Raw genomic sequence first — 24,681 nt, forward strand, 5'->3', positions numbered from 1 at the left:
GCAACTTTTCCAGAAAAAATCAGTAAAATGATAGTAGTTCTTCACAAACTTTATAATTCATTCTCTCACTCACTGTAATAAAACAGCGATAGTTATCCAGATGCAGCGCACAAAACCACATGCGTAATTACGCACGCTGAACCTTGGGCACTTGGACTAAGTCATGCTTAACCAACAGCAGCCCGTCTCCGAAATAAGCACACAAATGTGTTCAGTGTCTTATTATTCTACAGGTTACAAACTGGAACAACAGCAGAACGGCCCTGTGTTTGATTCGGACTGAAAACACATTACACAGTGATCAAATAGCGACATGTGGACTCAGTGATAAATGACAGATTCAACACAACAGCTGTTTGTCCGCTAACAGACACTGAGTTGAGTTCAGCTCTGAGCTCAGAACGACACAAATTTGACCGTGTTTTAAACAACATCTCAACATAAGTTCACAAACAGGATCATCACAACTGGATGCTCCGACAGCATTTTCAACCTGCTAAACTCAGCTGCTTTGTTTTCACCTGCACGTTCTGACGTCGTGACGTTTCCTCCTCACGGTTCTCCTCATAGTTCCAGCTTCTCCATGGTTACCAAAATCTGTATTTTTGAGTATCTTTTGAAAAATGACCCAGTCGCCATCTTGTTTCACTAATTTCTAACCCAAATTTCAACAAAATTATTCACCTTAAACAGTCAAAATAAGTTGTTTTGTCTCCCTGAAGTCACTACAGCTGTGTTACTACATTCTTCACATTTCCAGGACTTTGCATACAAGAAAATTCAGAAATAACAATTTTACACCACATGAATGTCAGTATTTCTCAAACTGGGTTATTTCAAAGAGTCAACGAACACTCGCTTTTTATTTAACAAGCACTTGTCTGCGACAGTTTTAGTAATTACTTAATGTCACTGCTATAAATTACAAAACTGCGCAGTTACGCTGAACATTTGGTGTGAAGTCATGCTAAACCAACAACAATCAATAACAGTTATCTTTCCAAATAATCACACACATGTCTAATATTCGGTCACTTTACAGTTTCTCGTTATTCACCAGGCATTTTTAAAAAATGTCCCAGTTTCCATTTTGTTTCCAAAACTTTTAAGGACAGTTTTGACTAAATTTATTTCAGCAATTAGCAATGTTACCTCAACAAAACATCAGAATCACTCAAACTGTGGTTATCGAACAAATCATCAAACATCCACCTATTTAACACATTCTATATTCATCTAATTTTGTTTTTTAGTTGTGTTAACGGGGGTAAATTTGTGAATTAGGCCCATGAAAAGCAGGAATTACATTTTCTTACCGGCATGCTGAGTCTCGGGTCTGCTGGCCTCCGAACAGCAGATGATCCTCTCCGTCTGGGTGTTTCTCCTGAAGGCTGGGCCCCTTCTTCTTCTTTTCTTCTTCTTTTCTTCTTCTTTTCTCCTTCTTCTTCCACGTATCCGACGAGTTTCTTCTTCAACAGGTTGGTTGTTGAGATGCTTTCAAGCGTTAGATCTCCAAAGACTGCAGCTTTCCAGCGAACAGGTCGTGTTGCAAAAGTCCTCAAAGTCCAAGTGCAAAATGACAGAACTGAGGTCTGCGGGCCTTTTATAGGCGATCGGCTTCTGATTCCATGACTTCCAAATAACGCACGTAGAGATGTTGCTATGGAGCTGAATGGATGCTCTATACTGATCTGTTCTATAGCGGATTTTTTCCCCCATGTGCTTTTCCATCACCGCTGTCAGAAATGTATGGAGCCCTAAAGTTATCTCCAACAAACAATATGAACCTTTTCTTTTAAAATCGCCCTTTGATTGAAAGATAATAAGAAAGATCATAAAAAGTTTAGTAGATAGAAAACATGGCACCTTTATAGTCGGGCTGTTAAAGAATTCAAAGATTAATTACATCAATTAAGATGGGAGTTGTTCTAATCTCTGCAGGAATTCAAATTGTTTCCTCTACTGGTTCCTATTGATTCTCATTTTTTGAAAAATCTTTTGGGCAGAGTGTGAGTTTTCCTTGCTAATCTTTGATATTTTCCAGACTGGCATCATGTTGTTTTTAAAACGAGTTTTAGAATTTTTGACTCTGTTTATATTTTGTTGCAGGAGACCTTATTCTGTAAATCCCACCCCCACAGTTCTTTGAAATTAAATGTACTTTGCCTTCCTTTTGAGAGGCCTACATTTTTCTGGGTAATTTCCTCAAATACTGTTTATATATCTTTCTCTTTGCATCTACCTTTTATTTATTATTGAGTTTATGATCCCCAAAAAATTGTTCTATCTGCTGTTGTTTTAATGAAAGGACATAATTTGTCAAAACTACTTTGTCATAGAATTGAGCCAGAAACACTTTTCAAAACACAATCACATTTTTCACATTAGCTGGAACTTTAGGGAAAATTCCACATAATAAGCAAATGTATATTATTACACTGTTTTTCAATAGGATTCAGTGCACATACATCTCTCTCCTTATAATCACACAAATATTAACAGTTTTGATGTAAGATTTGCAACTGTGACTCCTAAGTCATACAGAACTGCATCAACATTTGGTGACTAACAGGAGCCAAGAGAACAACAACACTGTAAAGTATTTTAACAGTAGAAAATGTTTGTTAATCTGAACTACTATTGTTCAGATTGACAGCATCGACGTTGGTGTCTTTTATTCGTGTAGACTGTGAGGAACTCCTTTCCTCAGTCTTCAGGTGAGCATCTAGTAAAACAAAACATAAAATAAATATGCTTAAAATGACATAATTAGCGAGGGCTTTTGCTCAGGTTCTGTCAGCACAACAGGTACATATATCTATAGTGAACTACTATACAACTTCAAGTATTTTCTGTATTGATTTAGTGCTGTGCAGGCATAGGACATGGAAGCATGACAACAAAAATCCAGTGTCCTCATACACAGTTCAGAGCCGCCTCTAACATCAACGTTCTGATCTCCAACAAACAGATTAATGGCCAACAACAGTCTGAAAACATTACAGAGGCCAACAAACACTCAAATATACAACATGACCTCACTTTAGGCCTGAAGCTCAGCTCCAAGTGACAGAAATCCATTCACAAATTGTCCTCTCTGTACTGCAGGCACAGAGTCGGGACCCTCATCCAGTAGGACCGCTGTCTCTAGGACGTCGAAGGCTGGTGTGTCGGGCGGCTCTTGTGAGAGATCTTCAGAGCATCTGCTTACCGTGGGTGAGATCACATCTGGACTTGTGTCACAGGACTCTGTGCTCTGCTCAGAGGTGGCTGTTAGTTGTGGCAACACTTGTGGGAACAGGGTCAAACTCATCATCATCCTCCTCCAAGGATATCTGTCAGGAAAAAAACAATATATATATACTTTATTATCCTTAATAGGAAACTAATTTGTAACAGCAGCATGTTAACAGACAACTGAGACAACAGACAGCAGAGAGCAGAGAAGAAGGAGTGAGGTGAGGTGAAGTTTGGGTTGAAGAGAAGTTTGGGTTGGAGGAGATGGTCGACCTGGTCTCTCCAATCTCAGCGTCTGCAGTAGGAAAAACGTAAACAACAATGGCGACGATCACAGTGAACTCCCGTGGCAGAAAGTATGATTAGAGTTGCTGTCTAGGTACGCTGATATGGGGAAGTTTATGGTGGTTATGAAATCATGAAGTGGAATAAAGCAAACTCACTGCTGAAAGCTTCTGAGTACTGTTTAGCAATCTTCCCTTTTTGTGTCCTGGAGAAACAGAGGAGACCAGTAATAAGTGACCAGTATTTATGTTTTTGTGTGTTTGCACTGGGAGAGTAGTGACTCACCAGATCCTTCTGAACACGCTGTCCAGATCTTTCTTCATCTCCACAAGTGTGCGAGTGTGGAGTAGAAAGCGCTCGTTCATCTGCTGCAGTCGCACATTAGACTGTCTGTTAAAGTTGATCAGCATTTCACTGGTTTTCTCAAAGCGATCGAGCCTGTTTTCAGAAAAAAATGAAGCAAAGAAACAGCAAACTTCAGGATTAAATTGATTTATAAAACATATTTAATAACAACTGCAGTTGAGCCAACAAGCTGCACAATTAAAGTAGCAAACATAATTACTATAAGACAAATGTGAATAAAAAGACAATAAAATAATAATCCCAAAAGATAAAACTCCTAAGGAATGAAGTCAGGATCTCAAGCTCTACTTGAATTGATTGCCAAAGAGAAGAGTTGGGTGTTCAGCAGTGACTTAAAAGTTTCTAAAATCTGGGCACTTTTCACATGGAAAGATAAACATTTCCAGAGATTAATAGCAGCCTCAGTCACCTCTATTTTTGTGCCTAGATTTTGGAACATCACCCCGGTGCACTAAATGGGGTATGACAATTCAAGAATTCTACTAAGTAAGGTGCCACCAACCAACCCATTAAAAACTTTAAAACAAATAATAAAACCTCAAAAAAATTCCTATAACAGTCAGGAAACCAGTGGAAACCATGTTAGAAGACAAGCAGCTGAATTTTTCTACCAGCTGCAGATGCTGAAGAGATGACTGCTCTACACCAAATACAAAGAACTGCAATAGTCTAATCAAGTGGTAATAAAAAGCATGGGTGACTTTCTCAAGGTTTTAAGGACAGAGAAAGGCCTTCACCTAAGAGCTAGTTTTGACCACTGAGCTGACCTGTCCTAGATCACTCCAAAGTTTGTTTTTACTAAAAATGGATTGCATGAGGTCAAAGGGCCAAAAGTGCCATCAGAGTCATCCAAAAGGTCTGGTTGACTTTACTTTCATTAAGATTGAGAAGGTTTAAAAGAGTCCAGGTTTTAATATCTTTTAAGCTTTCCAGTAAAGACTCTTAAGGAAGCTCCTATAAAGAATAAGATAAAGTTAGCTAGTAGTACCATCCATCTCTTTTATGGGTCAATATATAGTTGCGGGTCTCTTTGTAACATAGCTGACAGGTATCATAGTTGATATTTTTGCTGTTTTCAGGCCTAAAATCAACATGGCCGCCTATAACCAAACACCACATGGCATTTTTAGAGAAAGATTCTTCTAAATATTATATATACAATTGAATAACACTGAAAGTTACTTATTAAGATATTGTAGTAAACCTGTTGACATACAATAAATCCACACTTGACTCACACACTACTTTATATTAAATAACTAAGAAAGCCTTGGAGTCTTGCCAGTCTTTTCTTCAGGAGGAAATGACATCATGTGGAGCATGTGATTTAGAATTAACACACTTCTTTGAAGGGTGTTTTTGTAATGGGTAATTTGTAATTTTAAATACTTAATGTTTTACTTTTATTTGCAGTTCAATGCCCTCACTTCCTCTGGCCTAAACTGTCCAAAACCTGTTCATCTACCTGGAAACGGTGCTGAAATCCAATCTGACTGGCTGCTTAAAATCCACGGCTATGGTTGGAGCTGCTGATCAAAATCAAACCTGTTGACTGATCAGAGATGGCTCTGTCTGCGATCATACTACTGATATCTACTGGAGCTGTATCTGCAACAAGTAAGGCATTCATTGCAGCTTTAATCAGAGTCTCCTTGCTCAGTTGTTGTTTGTGGGAAGTAAAAGTATCCCATTAGTGTCAAAACAGCTTAATTTAGATGCATGATGCTTAACTTTAAGTTATTGCTGTAGGTTTTAATTTCAAACGTGTCAGTGGGAAAGCCGAAAACTGAAAGTTAAACTGCAGAGTGTTGAAAATAGGGAGAGTTGTGTAGTTTTACTTCTTGCTGGGGTGAATGTAGTCTGAATTAAGCCTCAATGCAACTGATAAAAATAGTTAATTTGGTTTTCAATTGGGAATAACACTGTAAAATCAGTCATCTGACAAAATGCTTAGCTTCAGGTTTGTGACGCATTTCATTTCTTCTGCGTCCTGGTCTTTGTGTTTAATAGAGTTCACTACAGTTCCTGCACCGTCTGCATACCTGTACAACCTGTATCGCTGCACCAAGTGCATCTTCTGACTAGCCAGGGTGTGTTGTTACCAGAAAAAACAATGCAAAACATACATGTACAATACTTATTTATTTGTTGCTGACAGAAACAGTGAAAGCCACTTTGTGGTTGTTACAGACAGGCAGCCTGTCCAGGTCTCAATACACATAGAGCAGATGGAGAATGGATGGATGGATGCCATGAAGGTCCCACATTTTCAGTGAAGTAATGAAAGTCTCACCTCTTCCTCAAGCGGCTTTTAATGTTACAGCTCAAAATTCTGCAAAGATGGCTCATTTCACCATGGCTGACCAACTCCTGGTTTTAGTCTTGTTCTAAACAGGCTGTTTCAGCGTCTGTAGCTTTAAAAGCAGCTGTGCTGATACTGTCCACATCCTCCTCAGGAAGAAGACTCTCTCTAAAACAAAAAAAATAGTTTTTTGTTTTTTTTTTATACAAGAATCAGTTGTTCAGGTATCAGTTGACCAAAAATGTCCATTCTTCTTTGTAAATCATTTTCTCTTGACTGTCTACAAAATGGGGCTGCACAGTGGCTTGATGATTAGCACATTCGCCTTGCAGCTAGAAAATCCCTGATTGCATGTTCTCCCTGTGCCTGTGTGGGTTTTCTCTGGGTACTCCGGCTTCCTCCCAAAATCCAAAAACATGCTTAGGCTAATTGGTAACTCTAAATTGTCCATATGTGTGAATGTGAGTGTGATTGTTTGTCTCTGTGTGTAGCCCTGTGATAGACTGGTGACCTGTCCAGGGTGTTCCCTGACTTCACCCTAAGCCAACTGGGATAGACTCCAGGCACCCTAATGAGAATTAAGTGGTGTATAGATAATGGATGGATGGATGGATGGATGGATGGTGCTCTCTAGTCTTCTGAAGCAGCAAGTCAAAATAACCTTGAACATGTGAGTTCAATCCTGATAGGACCAACGATGGTGGATGGAACCAAAGATCCCAAATTTGGACTCATCAGACCAAAGCACAGATTTCCACTTGTCTATTGTCCATTCCCTGTGTTTCTTGGCCCAAACAAATCTCTTCTGCTTGTTGCTTTTCCTTACTGGTTTCTTAGCAGCTATTTGACCATAAAGGCCTGATTGGTTCAGTCTCCTCTGAACAGTTGATGTAGAGATGTGTCTGCTACTAGAACTCTGTGTGGCATTGATCTGGGCTCTAATCTGAGCTGCTGTTAACTTGTGATTTCTGAGGCTTTTGTTGAAGCGCTTGATGGTTTTTGCGACTGCACTTGGGGATACATTCAAAGTTTTTGGAATTTTCTGGACTGACAGTTCTTAAAGTAACGATGGACTGTCGTTTCTCTTTACGTAGCTGATTGGTTCTTGCCATAATATGGATTCTAACAGTTGTCAAATAGGGCTGTCAACTGTGTATGAACCTGACTTCTGTACAACACAACTGATGGTCCCAACCCCATTAAGAAGGCAAGAAATTCCACAAATGAACCTTGACAAGGCAAACCTGTGAATTGTTCAGGGGACTAATTCATGAAGCTCATGGAGAGAATGCCAAGAGTGTGCAAAGCAGCAATCAAAGCAAAAGGTGGCTATTTTGAAGAATCTAAAATATAAAACATGTTCTGACTTATTTCACACTTTTGTTTACTACATAATTACATCTGTGTTCATTCATAGTTTTGATGCCTTCAGTGAGAATCTACAGTGTAAATAGTCATGAAAATAAAGAAAAAGCATGGAATGAGAAGAAGTGCCCAAACTTTTGACTGGTAGTGTAGATTTCAGAAGCCTCTACGCTACAATTCTACAATTTCATTTAGCAGATGCTTTTATCCAAAGCAATGTGCATCTGAGAGTAAATGCAACACAAGCAAGGAACTCTTGTAATGTGCACACTTGCTTGACTGGGAAAAATCTACTTCAGAACAAACAGCTTCTTTAAAAATCTCTAGCTCTTTTTCATGCAACTGATGAAAGCAGTTTTTCTAAAGTGCTTTTGACAAAAGCTTGTACCACAATAATGTAGCTAAAATTTGAGCACTTCGCATATATTTCACATTGCATTTTGGAGCCGAGAGGCCTTTAAAACACACACATAAGTTTCACTGTTTTTTGTTGAACCCACAGAGCTGAAGGAGAAGAAGAGGACCAGTGTGAGTCCTGCAGCTGTGTTCTTCATCGTGAGCCTCGTTTTGTGCCTGATGGGAATCGGAACTGGAGTCTTCTTTTTTATGAAGTAGCCAAATTGATGCCTTCCATTTTGGGATTTTACTGGGAGAAGTTCACCCATCATAAAGATATTTTTATAAATGTTTGATCTTTTTGCTGTCTTCGCTGAGGGTGGTTTTATATGTACAAGTCAACCAAACATATAGCCAAAATCATAACAGATTTTTATCAAGCACATTATATGAAAGGCTTTTGTGAACTGTTATATTTACTTTATTAGTATTAAGTGAATCACTGTTTGTTGTGACTTCAATGAATGTTCACTGTGGGTGTCCGTTTCCATTGTGTTTTTCACCTGAATGATTTGTTATTTACGTTCTTTGGTGTTTAATAAAGAAATCATTGTTGGACAATGTGTTGGATTTTTTTTTTTTGTGATCAGCAGTGAATCTGAATCAGAAAGCTTTGCTGTCATTGTGCCAAATGGTGCAAAGACATTTGTATGTGCATCATCTAAAAGACACTAACATGCAGTGTAGACATTTCACTGACAAAAGTCTAGTCCAAAAAAGGAGAAATTACAGATTGTGGAGAATGGAGTTTATGTCAAGGTTAACTGCAGGTCAGTGATGGGACATTTGGATTGTTTCCTCTCTGACCAGATCAAGATAAATGTTACTGTCTTGGGCAACCACAAAATGAGCTCAGTGCAACAACAGACAGCACTGTCATAGAGCTAAACATACACAGCCAAGGAACAGAACAGCCCATATATGCAAAACTATATGTACAATCTTACCATGTAAAACATAATTAACATCATACACTACACCATTCAAAAGTTTGGGGTCACCCAGACAATTTCATGTTTTCCTTGAAAATTCACACTTTCATTCATCCAATGAGTTGCAAAATGAAAAGACAATATAGTCAGAACATTGACAAGGTTGGAAATAATGATTTTTATTTGAAATAATTTTGCCCTTGGGTTGCACAATGACTTGGTGGTTAGCACTTTCATCTTGCAGCTTGAAGACCCCAGCCTTCCTGGGGTCTTTCTGCATGGAGTTTACATATTCTCCTTGTGCATGTGTGGGTTTTCTCCAGGTACTCAGACTTCCTCCCACAGTCCACAAATATGCTGAGGTTGATTAGTAACTCTAAATTGTCCTTAGGTGTGAATGCGAGTGTGATTGTTTGTCTCTATGTAGCCCTTTGATAGACTGATGACCTGTCCAGGGTGTCCCCTGCCTTTGCCCCAAGTCAGCAGGGATAGACTCCAGCCCCTCTGCAACCCTAATGAGGATTAAGCGGTGTACAGATGATGGATGGATGGATTTTGTCCTTCAGTTTCCATCATTAAGCAGCAGGAAATCAAGCTTGAATTTCATTGTTTAAACTATTTAATAAAAATGAAATAATTGTGAAATGAAAGCACATTCACAAATATGTTTTTAGCATTTTTTTTATCAGATAAATTCAAATTTCTTTTTAAAAAATGTAATGGCTATTCATATATTTGTAATATTATGTTACATTAAACATGAAAATTAGTGGTTTGTATTTGTAATTTTATTGATGATTTCATCTATTTTAAAATACACAAAATTTCTGTTAAACAAAAAGGACATTTTTCCTGAAATTACAGATTTTGTCACCAGTGGACCTAACAATGTCCTGGTGCAAAACAGTAAAAACTCTCCATCAGACACACCATTTAATATAGCCTAAATAGATAAACGAATGGCAGGAAAGCCTTAGGAAATTAAGAATTTGTTTTTGGTATTTAACGTTTAAAGTAAACTGTTCATGAATAGTCTGTTGTGTTTGTGTGTGTTATGTTGTTTTTCTCTCTTCTTTTGGCGATCTTCAGATAAAATAAACCAATAAAATAAAAAATAATATATTATATACTATTAAATTAGCGATTTACTTGCACTAAACTTGATTGACTGCAGTTTCACCACAAGATGTCACCGCCAGTTTCAAACGTGTTTCCCCGCTGAAGGCACCAGTGCATCTTTTATTATCGTCCGCAGATCAACTTCCGGTCCTCTCGTGGTTCCACAACACGCTGCGTAGTTAGAAGTGTTCGCAAGTTTGGTGACATGAGTGCTGATAATTCTGGTGGAAACGTGTCTGTTCCTTTACGAAACCTGCTGAACTCCATCCAGTGTATCAGAGACCGAGCCAAAGGTAAATACGACTTTTTATCTCCATCGTTAACCACCAGTATAGATGCTAGCATGTGTCAAGCTAGCTAACTGAGCTAACATTAGCAATAACTGTTTTCTAATGTAGTATTACCCGCTAACAAACTCAACAAAACACTGTTATAGTCCTGTTTATTTACTCAATGTTTACTCTATTGTTTACTTATTTAACATCACTTGATAGTTTATTAGTTAACTTATACCTAACTACGTCCTGCTACTTGGTTAGCTCCGCCCTTGTTGAGCAGCTTTCTTTAAGGTTTTATTGTTAATTTCTTGTGGAAACTAAAGTTTCTTTTGTGCTATTCAGTTGTATTATATTCTAGCTATTTTTAATTCTTCTAAATGGGAGTCATACAACATTAGAAACACCCCTGTATAATACAGTATATTTTGTCACCCAGTTAATTTTCTAAACCAAAATACTTGACAACCTTTTAGTGTATTAAATATCAATGCATGAATATTTCAATGAAGCAGACCCATGGTAAACTGAAGAAGCTTTATTCATCAGTGTACAATACACCCTGAAATATAAGAGGACACAGCTGCAAATTGGGAACAAGAAAAAAAGCACAAATATTGATACTTGACACTAGACAAACATACAACTGGAGTAATGTAACATTACCACAATACCTACTGCCAAAATGTCAAAATACTAAAATATGTCAAGCCCTTACAACCATTGCAATGCTACCAGAAACAGCTATCAGCTTTTATTGGTGTAATTTAACATTTTTTTTTTAAATTGTTTTTTTGATAGTGCCTGGTTTCATCAGACCAAAAGCCTGCATTACAATAATTTAAAACAAAGACAAGCAGCGAATCCTCACATTTTAGAAGCTGGCTTGATAATTAGAAGTCAGTTATCAAAAGTAGTATTGAACTGTTTTTGCTCTTTGTCGTTGGTAATAAGAAAAGAGACGTTGCTGTAAGAAATGGAAGAAAATGGTGTTCAATATCATGCTTTGGCTTTGAATATGGCCATAAATTTCACCTGAAAGTGGGAAAATGTTTCTAAATAAATCTTAATTTTTCTCTCACAGATGGAGAATCGAACGAGTCAGATGGAGTGTTTAACCTCTCCAACTTCTGGGGCACTCTGAGTTGAGTATCGCGATCATCCTCCTCTGACCATGTTTTCACTTTCTAGACTCCTGAATTGAGATCCCATGAGTAGCAGTATAGCGTTCCCATTTTGCTACTGTGGATGTTCTGTGACAAAATCATAGTTAAAAAAAAAAACAAAACACGTTGGTATTTTTTTTAATATCAAACGATGTCCTACTTTCTGTGCCTGCAATGTTTTGTTTTTATTTGATAACTCATTTTATCATATGCTGCTGTCCTTAACAGGAATTAGCAGCACTTATGTTGGATTATTGACTGTTCCAAGCTATCACAGGGACAGTCCACATGGCTTCACTGTTTAGTTTGGAGATACTTTTAGCATGTCGATAAGTTTCTTTTAAAATATCAGATTCATCCCTGTCATTGTTTTGTTCCATGCAGAAACACAATCGCAATCATTTAATGGAACTAAAATATAATGTACCTGTCTCTGTTTTCCTCAGACCAGGCAGTGAAGGCAGTATCCCTGGAAGCCACTAAGCTGAGCCTGGCCTTTTCCAAACCCCCTCTGCCGTCACAACAGGTCAGATTATTGACGCCTTGCTGAGCTCATGAAAGAAAACTGATTAAAGTCAGCTCCGGAGAAGTGTTGTCACTTAAGATAGATAGAAATGAAACAACAATTTATGCTGGAGAAACTGTGGCAAACCATACTCACGTATTTTGGGACTGTCCAAAACTGAAACTGTTTTGGGAGGGGATTCAGGCGGAAATAAGATCAATTTTAAGTGTTGATTTGCCACTTGAGCCATCATTCTGTATAATCGGTTCTATTCCAGAGGACGCGATGGATAAAAAAAGGCATATCTGTTACACATCCTGCTACTGGTGGCAAAGAAAATGATGACTGCGTCTTGATTCAGCCCACTACCTCCCACCCTCCACCAATAGAGAGAGAGATTAAAGAAAATGCATTTAATGGAAAAAAATAACAGCAAAACTCCATTTGAAGTTAGGTTCCTTCATGAATTTATGGGCTCCTGTTATTGCTTCCTTTAATTTAACTTGATTTTACATATTTGACAGCCTGGGGGACATGTTTTTATTTGAATTGCAAGTGGAGATGTAATAATATTTGTGTCTGGATTGTGTACTTTTTCGTTTCATAACCCCTTGCTGCTCTTAAATTTAAACTTAGTTTGAAATCATCCTCCTTTTGTGGGTTTAGATGATGCCACGAGTTCGTCGTGTTGCCGAATTGTATATTTGTTTTTGTTTATCATGTTTATGTTTTCACATGTCCATTTTGAGCTCCCTATAAATATGTATAAAAACATGTAGTTTAAATAAAAAAAATTGTCAAAAAAAGATAGAAATGCTTTATGGATAGACCCACTCAAATGACAGCTGCTAGCAGGAGTGACCTTTTATATCCTGGCGCTGAATAGGCGTCTTTCTGAATGTGTTTTGCTTTTTGACAAGTAAACTGTGGAGAAAATCAAAGATCTTCTTCCAGATGGAAAGCATTGGCTGCCAAGAGGAGGGAGGAGTCACAAGCTTCCTTATCAGTGCGCTCATATTTTGTCTGGTGCTGCAGATACTCGCAAAAGAACACGGCTTACTCTATAATACAAGAATTTACTGTAATGTTTGTGTATGTGTTTTCTGTCTTTTCCCTGCGCTCCACTGTAGGATGGAGAGAAGTTGTCAGAGTCCATCCTAAAGAGTGTCCTGACTCTGTCTACAGTGTATTACTGGCTACCTAAGAGCCAAGGTAACACCGTGTAACCACCAGCACAGTCCTGGAATTAGCCCGTTAGCTGTGCCTTGTTTAGAAGAACATGACATTTCTACGTCCATATATTTGGATCATTCAGTCTGATTATACTCAATAATGTGTGATTTGGTTTAATAGTTGAGTATTGATAAATATAATGTACATACAGTAACAATTACTTGATGTTAAAACAGATGTGCCATCATTGTTACTTAATTTCATAAAAGTGTTTCTGTCGTTTATTCTCCGTGTCTCAGGGGTGAGTCTGCGTCGGCAGGTCAGAGACGCCACAGTCGAGGTTCTGGACGGAGTCACACAGCTGCTGGAGGTCATACTGAGCTCACCGCTGCAAAGGTCAGTAAAACAATCACACAAACATGGAGTTTTACAGGAGGTCTCTTTCACAGGCGCAGCAGAACACTATACAGTAAAGACACAAACATCAAATTTGTCTAAATTAGTTGGCATGCTGAGTGTTTACACAAGTTTTTACCTTTACTGCATGTAAATGATTAGTATGCTTTATAAGACACATCAGTTAATCAGTAACTTGGTCAATTCTTAGTCCGTGAATTAAGATAGGTTCATAGTTTATTTAGTTCATGCTTTCCTTAAAATGACTTTGCTCTGAGATTTGCACATCATGCAGCACCTACAGTAAACGTTAAACCATGTTTTTATGAATTTACACTACTGTTCAAAAGTTTGGGGTCACTTTGAAATGTTCTTATTTTTATAAGAAAATCTTTTTTTTTTCAATGAAGATAACATGCAATGAATCAGAAATACAGTTTAGACATTGTTAATGTGATAAATGACTATTCTAGCTGGAAATGGCTGATTTTTAATGGAATATCTACATAGGGGTACAGAGGAACATTTCCAGCAACCATCACTCCTGTGTTCTAATGCTACATTGTGTTAGCTAATGGTGTTGAAAGGCTAATTGATGATTAGAAAACCCTTGTGCAATTATGTTAGCACATGAATAAAAGTGAGTTTTCATGGAAAACATGAAATTGTCTGGGTGACCCCAAACTCTTGAATGGTAGTGTAATTGCTTTTGGGTCGGCAGGTGGAGTATTGTAGTTCTGTAGGGTGCATTTCATTTATTCTCTTCCTCCTTCCTCCACCCTCTTCTCTCCTTCCAGTCTGAGCCAGGAACAGCTGACGTCAACTGGAGGAGTGTGGTCAGCCTGTGATCGGTTTGGTCAGCTGCCTCAAGGTCAGTTGACTTATCAAGATCAGAACCAACACTTTTACTGTAATTCAGAGCTTGAGAATCATGTGTTAGCTTTAGAAACAGTAGTGTTTGCATTGATCCTGTAGGTGGTGATGTTGCACATACAAGCCAAACCACACTTTTTATTTGCTCGTGCCAAATACTTATACCTTTAGACTTTATTTTCTTCAAACCAGCAGGCCTTTTGTCCACGTGTAATACAAATTCGTGGTGCAATTCAAAAAAGAATCTAATAATGTTGATGCTTTGGAATTAATTAATCACATTTTTGTCAAATAGCAATATTTGACACAATAAGTAAAGTTTTTCACTTCAACTTGGTTGACGACGGAATCAATGAATAGACATATATGTGAACTTAAACCACAAAAATGTTTGTTTCATTTATATTTATCTGCATTTTTCATCTGTCTACTACATTCACAGATTACTGCAAACTCAAAGTGCAATTACAGCAATTGTGTTCAATATCTTCAGACTTTTTGTAAACTAAAGCACTTTCAGTGTCTTCTAAAGTGGTCTATTATGGGATGGCTACATCGTTTGCCGGTACCAGGACAATCGTAGCTAACGTTAGCTTTGGTGCTAACAGCAACGTGTTTTCCATTGAGGTGATACCGTCGGCTTGAAGTGCTGCAGTGATCAGAAAACTCTTTGTTGCACAATTTGCACACAACCAGGCTTTTATCCAAGCTGCCATCGGGAAGATTTTTAAAAGAAAGAGCAAATACTTTCTATGGCACTGTACATATTCCATACATGCGTGTTTTTGCCATTGTAGTGTAGTGGCCTCACAGACACAAACTTTAATGCTGCATGTTGACCCTCAGCGATTTGGTGAGTTGGGCTGAACCATTTGTGGAAAATAACAAATTGGGTTTTGTGATGTAATTTTTTAAAGTCACATGAGATACCATCAGAAGTGTCACACAGGGAAACAAGACAGTTTAAACCCTTAGTAAGACATGAACAATGTGTGAGGTGTGGCTGTTAAATAAACAGGGCTTAGATCAGTTTAGTGATCGCTGAGCAACTGGGCAGTTACTGGGATCGAATTTTAACCTGCCCAAATTACGTAAAATTCAGTTACAGCATTAATGGTATGGTTTAACAACTAAACCTTAAATTGACACTATTCTCGTTTGCATTGTTTGCAAATTGGGATTTCCATTTTGAAAGCGATGACTTGTTTAGCCTTACCTCACCCTAAGTGTGTCAGAGTGACATAAACAAGGAAGAGATTATTGCAAGTAGTACGTGGATGAACTGAACCGATGCAAACCAAACCACCCAGTTACTCTTAAGGATGGTAAATAACAAATGTACAGTGCTAATCGGGACAAGACAAACTGACATCAGGCACACCCAGAAAGTAATGGCCTAAATGTAAGAGTGTTTAGCTAGAACATGAAAAAAAAAAAATTATAACCGATATACACAACCGTTCAAAAGTTTGGCATCACCCAGACAATTTCATGTTTTATTCATGTGTTAACATATCAGTGTCAGATGTCCTGCGTTGTAACAGTACTGCCGAGTATAATATGACGTAATGTTTGTCCGTTTAATTTCTGTCACGTTTGAATCATTTCTAACTGATGGTTGCTGGTTGAAAGTGTGTGTTTGGATGACTCCGAGGGTGTGTGTCAAAAAAATACAACTTAAAAAGAGAGGTATCTCAGGGGTTAATAACAATACAAACAGTCGACAATGAAACTAAAATCAATGGAGAAAGAGCAAAAGAGAGATTAATGATCACACGGGCCTTGATATGTAACAGTTTGCTTCTAAAAATTTTCTCTTTTTGTGAAAAAAACGAACAGAAACAAAAGGCTATTTCTGTCTCTGTCTCAGTTTTGCATGATTACAGATCACATTATTTTATACTTCATAATTTAAAACACTTTAAAAGGAGCCAGTTGCCCTTTTTGCCACCATTTTAACTTAAATTCAACAGTTTAATATGAATACTATTTATTTGCTGTTTGTTAAAAATCCAACGTGGCTGATCCAGGTTTATTCTGTTGGGAATAAGAGTGTAAACATACTTTCTGGGAAACCTACACTACCATTCAAAAGTTTGGGGTCACCCAGACAATTTCACATTTTCCATTAAAAACTCACACTTTTATTCATGTGCTAACATAACTGCACAAGGGTTTTCTAATCATCAATTAGCCTTTCAACACCATTAGCTAACACAATGTAGCATTAGAACACAGGAGTGATGGTTGCTGGAAATGTTCCTCTGTACCTCTATGGAGATATTCCATTAAAAATCAGCCATTTCCAGCTAGAATAGTCATTTACCACATTAACAATGTGTAGACTGGATTTCTGATTCATTTATTGTTATTTTCATTGAAAAAAAAAAGGTGACCTGAAACTTTTTAACGGTCATGTATGATGATGCTAAGTTATAGAACAAGTACAGGGAGTAAGATGCAGGTAGGAAGAACAAGTAGCTTCATTAGTTCACCTCAGATAATTAGAACAATGTGAAAAAGTTTAATAATTTTCATCTGTTATGTAAGAAGTAAAGTGCTTGAAAGTTTTCCAGGGTGTTCTATTTTTTAAGTGCACTGCTAATTATATAGGTCAAATAAAGGAGACAAACTGTTCTCAGCAACAGTATGCAGACTGGCTGTGCATGGTTTTAAAAAATAGACTGGCTTCTTTCCAGAGCTAAATACGTTTAGACTTGTGATCAGCTGTGTTTGGCAGAAACACACACTGCCAGACATTTTTGTACCTGCAGTAGGCCTACTCGTGTAACCACCCAGTAATTTGACAGGTTTAAATCTTGATTTTACGATCTATCGTCTCTCCTTGTGGGGAAGAACCTCCACTGAAAGAAGACGTCGCCCATTTTGAAATCTAAATTTAAAACGTATTGTTAAAATAATGAACAGAGGCTTTTATTCGCCACCAAATGTAGCTTTAAGTGCATCCTCTGGGCATAAAATCAGCATTATATTTGCAGGGTGCATTGTCAACTTGACGCCATCTTAAAGATTGTTTTCATCTACTTTTCTAAAGCATCAAATCATTTTAATTTTACAGTTTAAAATTTTTGAATTGTATAAATTATGGTGACTTCCTGCTTGTTCGTAAACCCAGTAGAACAGCTGATGCCTGCATCAAATCTCAAAGACATGTTTGCTTTTTATTATGGAGGTGAACCTTTTAGATGAATGCCTTAGTGTGGACTTGATAGAGGTTTTATTACCACTAGTGACACTTTGTAATCATCACAAATCATTTCTGCAATCCTGCACAGTCAAAAAAAAAAACAAAAAAAAAACGCTTGACAGACTTGTGAAGTCCCCTCTTTGTCTGTTATCAAGGCAAAATCAAAATATTACATAATTCTTGCTTCTCAAATGTAAATGTTTGATACTTTTAAATGTTCACTTATAATTTTAAACTGAATTGCTCCAAGTTTTTGGACTGTTTGAAGAACAGAAGTTCCACCATCCTTGGTTCTGGGGATTTGCAATAGAGCAGTACTTTCTGTGTTATATATTTTATGGAGTATTTATGCAAAATATCACCATCGTAATTAGTGCAATGACCGATGAAAATGGTTTTCATGTGCAGTCTTTCTGTGCAGACCCTCACCTCACATGAACAAAGACAAAAAATGACAGAAAATATGTGTTTAGGTGTTGTTGTGTCGACTTCTTGCTATATCTCAATCGGAGTTATCAGTCTGATCAAGTGTTTGTTTATTTTGTACAGAGATACGATAAAGAACAAAAGTGTTTGCCTTTAGAACATATTTCTTATATTTTGGCTTGAAGTTTTGCAAGATTATTGCTATTATTATTGATTAAAAACACGTGTGTTCCACAGATAATAAGGCAGCAGTGCTGGTGGTTCTGTCCTCTCAGATTGCAGTTGTTAAAGACGCCATAGAGGAAATCGAACAGGTAAACACACGAAAGAGAACACACAGATCTTTATAGTTGTCGAAGCATATTTTCATGAGTCTCCCAGTGTCCTCTCTATCCATCTGTTGTCTTGATAAAATCAACATTATCAGTACAGAAAAATGATTGCTTCTAACCAATCTGCAGTAAATCCCATTAAACAATCAAAACAACGTGAGATCACATCTCAGTACTTTCCAGTTTTTTTTGTTCATGAATTATCTTCAAAAAATGTGCAGTACATTGAAAAAAAACAACCATATGTCACTCTGACTGTATGTTTGGGCTTTTTTGCTTCATTGATTTCCTTAAAAAAAAAGGTAGATATTGCAGATTTGAATTAGATTTGTTCCCCCAACAGGATGTAATCCTGGATGTTTTCAGTCATGGATTAATACTAGATTGGTGCTCTCTAGGAGCTGCACAGTGGCTCGGTGGTTAGCATGTTGCATAAAACATTTCAACCTCAAGGATTTGAGGTTGTTCAGCTTTCAGGATCAACCCACTTCTCCACCGGTGTCTTTCAAGAGCCACCCACATGTGCTATACTTGATGTTGTGGATCAACTTGATGGAATGTGTTACTGTGTTTATGTCATTTAACGATTATAGTGTCAATGATGACATTTTTAAATCGCAGCCAATCTGCTACCCTACCTCTTAATGTGCTATCTGATAGCTTTGTTCTGTTTAATAAGAATATAAGCATGTATAAAGAGTTCAGCATGCAAGAGACTCACAGCTCACAGCCAGAAGATTCCCGTTTCACATCCCAGCATAGGATCTTTCTACATGGAGTTTGCATGTTCTCCCTGTGCATGCGTGGATTTTCGTACATGCGTACTCCGGCTTCCTCCCACAGTCCAAAAACACGCTGAGGTTAAGTGGTGACTCTAAATTGTCCTTAGGTGTGAATGCGAGTGTGATTGTTTGTTTCTATGTGTAGTCCAGTGGTAGACTGGCGACCTGTCCAGGTGTCCCCTGCCTTCACCTTAAGTCAGCTGGGGTGGACTCCAGGCTCACTAAACAAGTTTTAAGTAATTTTGCTTAAGTTTGTCATTTTGGACAGCTTTTGTGTAATTTTGGATACATTTAGGTCATTTAGAACATATTTTGTATCATTTGGACACATCTTAAGTAATTTGGAAATGTTTGGATTCATGAGGATTAAGTGGTATATAAATAATAGTTGGGTTAATGGACGGTGCTCTCTCGTCTTTTGAAGCAGCGAGTTAGAATAACCTTTAAGTGTGTGAGTCCGATCCTGAACGACTGATGATGATGAAAGGATTCGTCAACAACATGAAAAACTAAAATATCACCACATGTTAACCACTATTGACGCTTATCATCAGTAGCAGCCTTGTCAATAATTTTTCAGCTTTTTCTTTTCCTATGTGCGACCTGTGAAGTCCTAACGCTGCTTGTTGAACACCCACAGGCATTATCTGAGGCTGAGGATCCATTCAACGACGTACTTGATGATGACCAGGAAGAGGAGAATCCTCGGGGCAACCAGGACATGTACTGGTCAGAACAGGACCGCCGAGTGATTGCTCCGTGTCAAGGGCTGATGAAAGCATCGACGGCGTGTCTGAGGAAACTGACGTCGGCCGTCAAAGCTAACGGCGACTCAGGCTCACCCCAGAATGTGGCTCAGCTTGATGACTTGGCCGACATCAGCAAGGAAATCAGCCCTGGGTAAGAAAACACATAGAGACACTGTTGTAGCTTATGCTGCCCTTGTAGAAGTGGTTTAGGCAAATGGAATTAGGTTCAAGGTTACTTTATTTATATCCATGGGTAGATTTGTTTTGCAGAAAAGGAATGATTGCATTTGGCTTTCTGTTACAAAAGAGACATTGAACCTGACAGATACCAAATCGCATGAGCTAAATATGTAACGGGTGGCAGGAATTGATGGGACTCGGACACACACCCACAATTTAATCAATTATTCCTTGTATGATTTCAGATGGATAAGTCCACAGCAGTGGATTTGTAGAGTTACAATCATGTGATCATTAGCAGGCAGCTGACGTATGTCACTTGTTGTCATAGTTACAGTGACGCCGTGCCGCTATCTCGCAATGATACAGAAATCTTTATCTGTGGATCCAGACTATAAGCTGCATCACTGCCAAAATCTAATCACTTGGTCCTTGTGTCATTTCTGACCTTCCCTTAAAATTTTATCAAAATCCGTTTGTCTGTTTTTGAGTAGTGTTGCGAACAGACAGATGGACAGACAAACCAACGCTGACTGTCACATAACTCCACTGTGTTCCCTGACGGAGTAATACATATATAATGTTTTATGTCCATCTACAGTTACAAAAAAGGACAAAGACTAAAGGACCTAATGAAAGCAAAACACAGCGGAGAGAAAAGACCCAACTAATAATATGGATTAATAAATATAGAAATCCAATCATTAAAGAAATATTTCATTAATAACAGTAGCCTGTGCGCACCCCCACTTCATCCCTGTATCCTGTGAAAACATTCTCTTTATAGTTTGTTTTAAACTGCTGCATTGTTGGACTTTGCTTGATCTCCTCACCCAGACTGTCCCAGAGTCTTACCCCACAGAACGAAATGCAGAATCTTTTTCTATTTGTACAGATTTAGTTAATTTTGAAGTCCTCTTAATTGATATCCCCCCTTCTCGATCCCTAAACTCTCATGCTGATATCATTTTTAGCTTGTGGCGCTCCCATTGCAAACAGTTGAAAACCTAAGCAGGCCTCAGGAACAGTTGCTTCCTTGATGCACCAATTTGCCTTTTTTTTCTTTATTTTGTTGTATATACTGTTTTTGTTGAAGGGTCTTTAAAATTAAGCATCAGACATGTAGTCAAATCTCTCTTTGCTGCTGTCTGTTCTCTTCAGCGTTGATGATCTGGCCCTCTGCCTGTATCCGCCCATGGACTACAGTGGAGTAGAAAACAATGTAAGACACACGCCCACACATACCATGGCTGCTAATAAAACACAATTAGAGAGTTGAGATTATTCTTCTGAATCCCAGAAGCCGCCTACATCTTTGAAAAGCATGTTATCATTACAAAAAAATCACCAAAATGATACTATTTATAGGCAAGAAACTGTAAAACCCAGAAAGAATCATCAGGTTTTCAACTTCATAGTGGTCCTTTAACAAATGTGGGATTTTCGGTTGTGTTGGAAAAAGGAAAGGAAAAAATCACTTTATTCTACATGTCTTATTAAAAAACAGTTTACACTAACCAGATTTTTTCCAGTTTTGGCAACTACTGTGAGCTTTTGGGAAAGCATTGCATGTTTTTGTAAAATAAATTGAAAAATTAAACTTTTTTTGATGATTTTTATCATTATAACTTAGGCACTAACTATGACCCTTTATTATAGTGTGCAGAAAGGTTCCTGTACTTCTAGTCGTGGTTTTGCTGTTCCAAAGAGATGCAGAACTTCATATTACAGTGAAACATGAGTCCAGGTTAAAAAAGTCACAGGAGCGAAGAAAAAAAAACACCCAAAAACCGACTTTGATTCAGAATGTGAGGAAAGTGTTCACAGGTCTTTTTTTGTATTTTGATTTTGATAAAATCTAAAAGTGTTTTGTTATAATTGTATATCCTTTCTTTTAAGTAAGTCCAGAACTGTTAAATAGCTGACTTGGATTACAGTTTAATTAACTAATAACTCGTTAATTAAGCTGTCGTGCTGTTCTCAGGCCTGATAGTTTTCCTGCAGTCATTTGTACTGGCATGGAAAGTGGCGGGACTGGACTTATTATGTACACAAAAATTACATAATTTGACCTTAATTGTCCTTATAAAGAATTTAGAGTTGGGATTTATGGCTCTTTGAAGGGATTAATTCACATAATACAAAGTCAACAGTTTTACTTGGACATTTTCCATCAGTAGAAAGCAGTTTTTTACAGCTGTTGCATTGCTTCATCTATGATGTGTTGATTAGAATCGGCAGCAGCCATCTGTAGGTCTCTGATTTTCAGATAAGTGCAGCTAAAGTGTCCAAACTTAGGTTGAAGCTAAAATGGTCCTACTTGAGGATGGGATGGTGCAGTTTTGATAGACAAAGTTGTGATTGTTTGTGTTGCGTCAGAACAGAACCAGGCAGCTATTGCGTGTCTCAGTCTGCTTTAAGAAACAGCTTTATTTGCCACCTTCAAAACAGTTTATTGCTTTAGGGTTTCTTAAATGGTCTCACCTAATTATGTATTCTCCACATTTGCAAAGACGTGAATTTAAAAACTAAACAACAAAATAATAATGAACATGTCTTTCTCTGCAGGTATCTAAACTGGCAGCACTTTTAAAGAAATTTCTGGAGATTATCAGGTGAGGATTGGTTACATCTGCTGTATTAATTGTAGCCGTAACTAGTGTAAAACATGTAAAAATCCACTTGAATGATGCCTAAAGTGCGACAAATCTTGAAGGAGTTTCAGTGTTGTGGGAAAGTGGATTAGTGATTAAAAAAAAAATCCCAGGGCTGAGAAATTTTCTTAGGAACCAAGAACGCCAGTTTTCCTCAGGGGAAGTTTTTGGGTGTGTTGGAGGATGTTTGAGAAACAAGTGGATATTATCAGGTTAGAGCGAAACTCGACATGGCTTGCTCAGAGATGCCACATTTCAAATGTTTAAGTTCCCTTCCTCTCTGACCCTCCAGGTCCAGTCATGTGTGTGGCGAATCAGAGCTGACCTGGGTTCAGTTCTTAGAGGGAGCCGTCGACCACAACCTGCAGAAAGCCAAAGACCTCATTCAGCAGGACAGCTAGTGTTTCTGTGCAGTGAGGAGTGCTTTTATGTGGTGGTGTAAGGAATGAATGCAGTGTGAATTTGTGCAAAAACACAAAAATGTACAACAAAAACATAAACACATGGACTTACATGAACTCTTCCACAATAACAAGCGTCATTATGTAACTGCATACATTAATTTTGTTTGGTAGCTACAGTTATAAAAACACTCAACTGCTTGTCAAACACACAACTTGTTTTTTAAACTGTTGTGTCACAACCTATCGAAGGGGTTTAGTAAAGCAAGCGAACGCTCCTGATTAAATTGTTGGGTCATGAAGACTAACTGAATTTCATCATTTAGCATATCGTGTCTCAAAGAACTGGTGTTGAATATTACAGTGTACAAAGCAAAATAATGTTTAGGGTGAACACAAGGCACCAACTCCCCTTTCCGTCTGTTAGCTCGGCGTGGTGACTGATGTTTGCAGCAGCCAAGAACTCGGGAGAAAACTATATTTCTGTCGGAGACAACAGATTGCCTGTCATGCAGGTGATGCCAAAAGCAAAACCTGAAATCTACCGTGAGCAGGACCAGGCTTGTCTCAAGGGATATGGCACACTGATGTACTGATTTATCTGCTCTTTTATGAAGCAAAATGTAATGGAAATAAACACGGCAAGAACGTTTTTGCTCTAATTTTTTAACTGGCCGGCTTTTCTGTTTGCCCATCCATCCATCCATCCATCCATCCATCCATCCATCCATCCATCCATCCATCCATCCATCCATCCATCCATCCATCCATCCATTTTCTTCCGTTTATCTGGGGTCGGGTCGTGGAGGTAGCAGACGAAGCAGGTCGTTCCAGACGTCTCTTCGCCCAGCAACCCTTCCCAGCTCTTCCTAGGGGATCCCGAGTTGTTCCCAGGCCAGACGAGATATATAATCCCTCCAGCGAGTTCTGGATCGTCCTCCAAAGGAAGTCTCCCTGGAGGCATCTGAATCAGATGTCCAAACCACCTCATCTGTCTCCTTTCAACGTGAAGGAGCAGCGGCTCTACTCAGAGCTCCCTCTGGATGTCCGAGCTTCTCATCCTATCTCTAAGGTTGAGCCCAGCCACCCTGTGGAGGAAGCTCATTTCAGCCGCTTGTATCCGCGATCTTGTTCTTTTGGTCATTCATTCATTCATTCATACCAAACCTTAAATATAAAATGTCAGTTTTTCCTATCAAACAGAGACACAGAATGTGAAATAAAATGGCTTGTTGAGCTCTGTGTAGAATAAAACGATAACTTTTGCTTCCTGTTTTTCTATGTCCCATACAATGTCTCCTAAATAATAGGCAAAACGTCAAGCACAATAAGATGACAGAAATGCCCACGTTCTCCAATCCAGATATGGAAATCTTTAAAGGAATAGGTTTCCAAAAAGTATGTGTACACTCTTACTCTTCCCAGTAGACTAAATATGGATTAGCCACATTTGATTTTTAACAAACAGTGAATGGATAGTATTCATACTACAGGGGTAATTGATTTACGACGTATGCCGTTTCATCATTACGTTGGAACTGGCTTACGTGGAACTAGTT

At 38.2% G+C, this 24,681-nt stretch overlaps 1 protein-coding gene and 1 pseudogene across 2 annotated transcripts; one reads left to right on the forward strand and one right to left on the reverse strand.

The window, feature by feature from the left end:
- Positions 1–3,043: 3,043 nt before the first annotated feature.
- Positions 3,044–5,962, reverse strand: LOC111566782 (kxDL motif-containing protein 1-like; annotated as a pseudogene).
- A 4,172-nt stretch (positions 5,963–10,134) lies between these two features.
- ccndbp1 (cyclin D-type binding-protein 1) lies at positions 10,135–24,388 on the forward strand. 2 transcript variants are annotated; one of them, XM_023267642.3, is made up of 11 exons: positions 10,135–10,295; positions 11,362–11,421; positions 11,890–11,969; positions 13,079–13,160; positions 13,421–13,517; positions 14,315–14,388; positions 18,262–18,338; positions 19,779–20,038; positions 21,229–21,289; positions 22,636–22,682; positions 23,014–24,388. In XM_023267642.3, exons 1-11 carry the CDS (start codon positions 10,208–10,210, stop codon positions 23,120–23,122), a joined length of 1,035 nt encoding a protein of 344 aa, XP_023123410.1. In that variant the 5' UTR covers positions 10,135–10,207; the 3' UTR covers positions 23,123–24,388. The 2 variants fall into 2 exon arrangements, with proteins under 2 accessions (XP_023123410.1, XP_035802725.1); XM_035946832.2 differs by lacking the exon at positions 21,229–21,289.
- The last annotated feature ends 293 nt before the right edge of the window (positions 24,389–24,681 follow it).

This window comes from Amphiprion ocellaris, chromosome 5 (genome assembly GCF_022539595.1).
Source record: "Amphiprion ocellaris isolate individual 3 ecotype Okinawa chromosome 5, ASM2253959v1, whole genome shotgun sequence".
Taxonomy (NCBI): Eukaryota; Metazoa; Chordata; class Actinopteri; family Pomacentridae; genus Amphiprion; species Amphiprion ocellaris.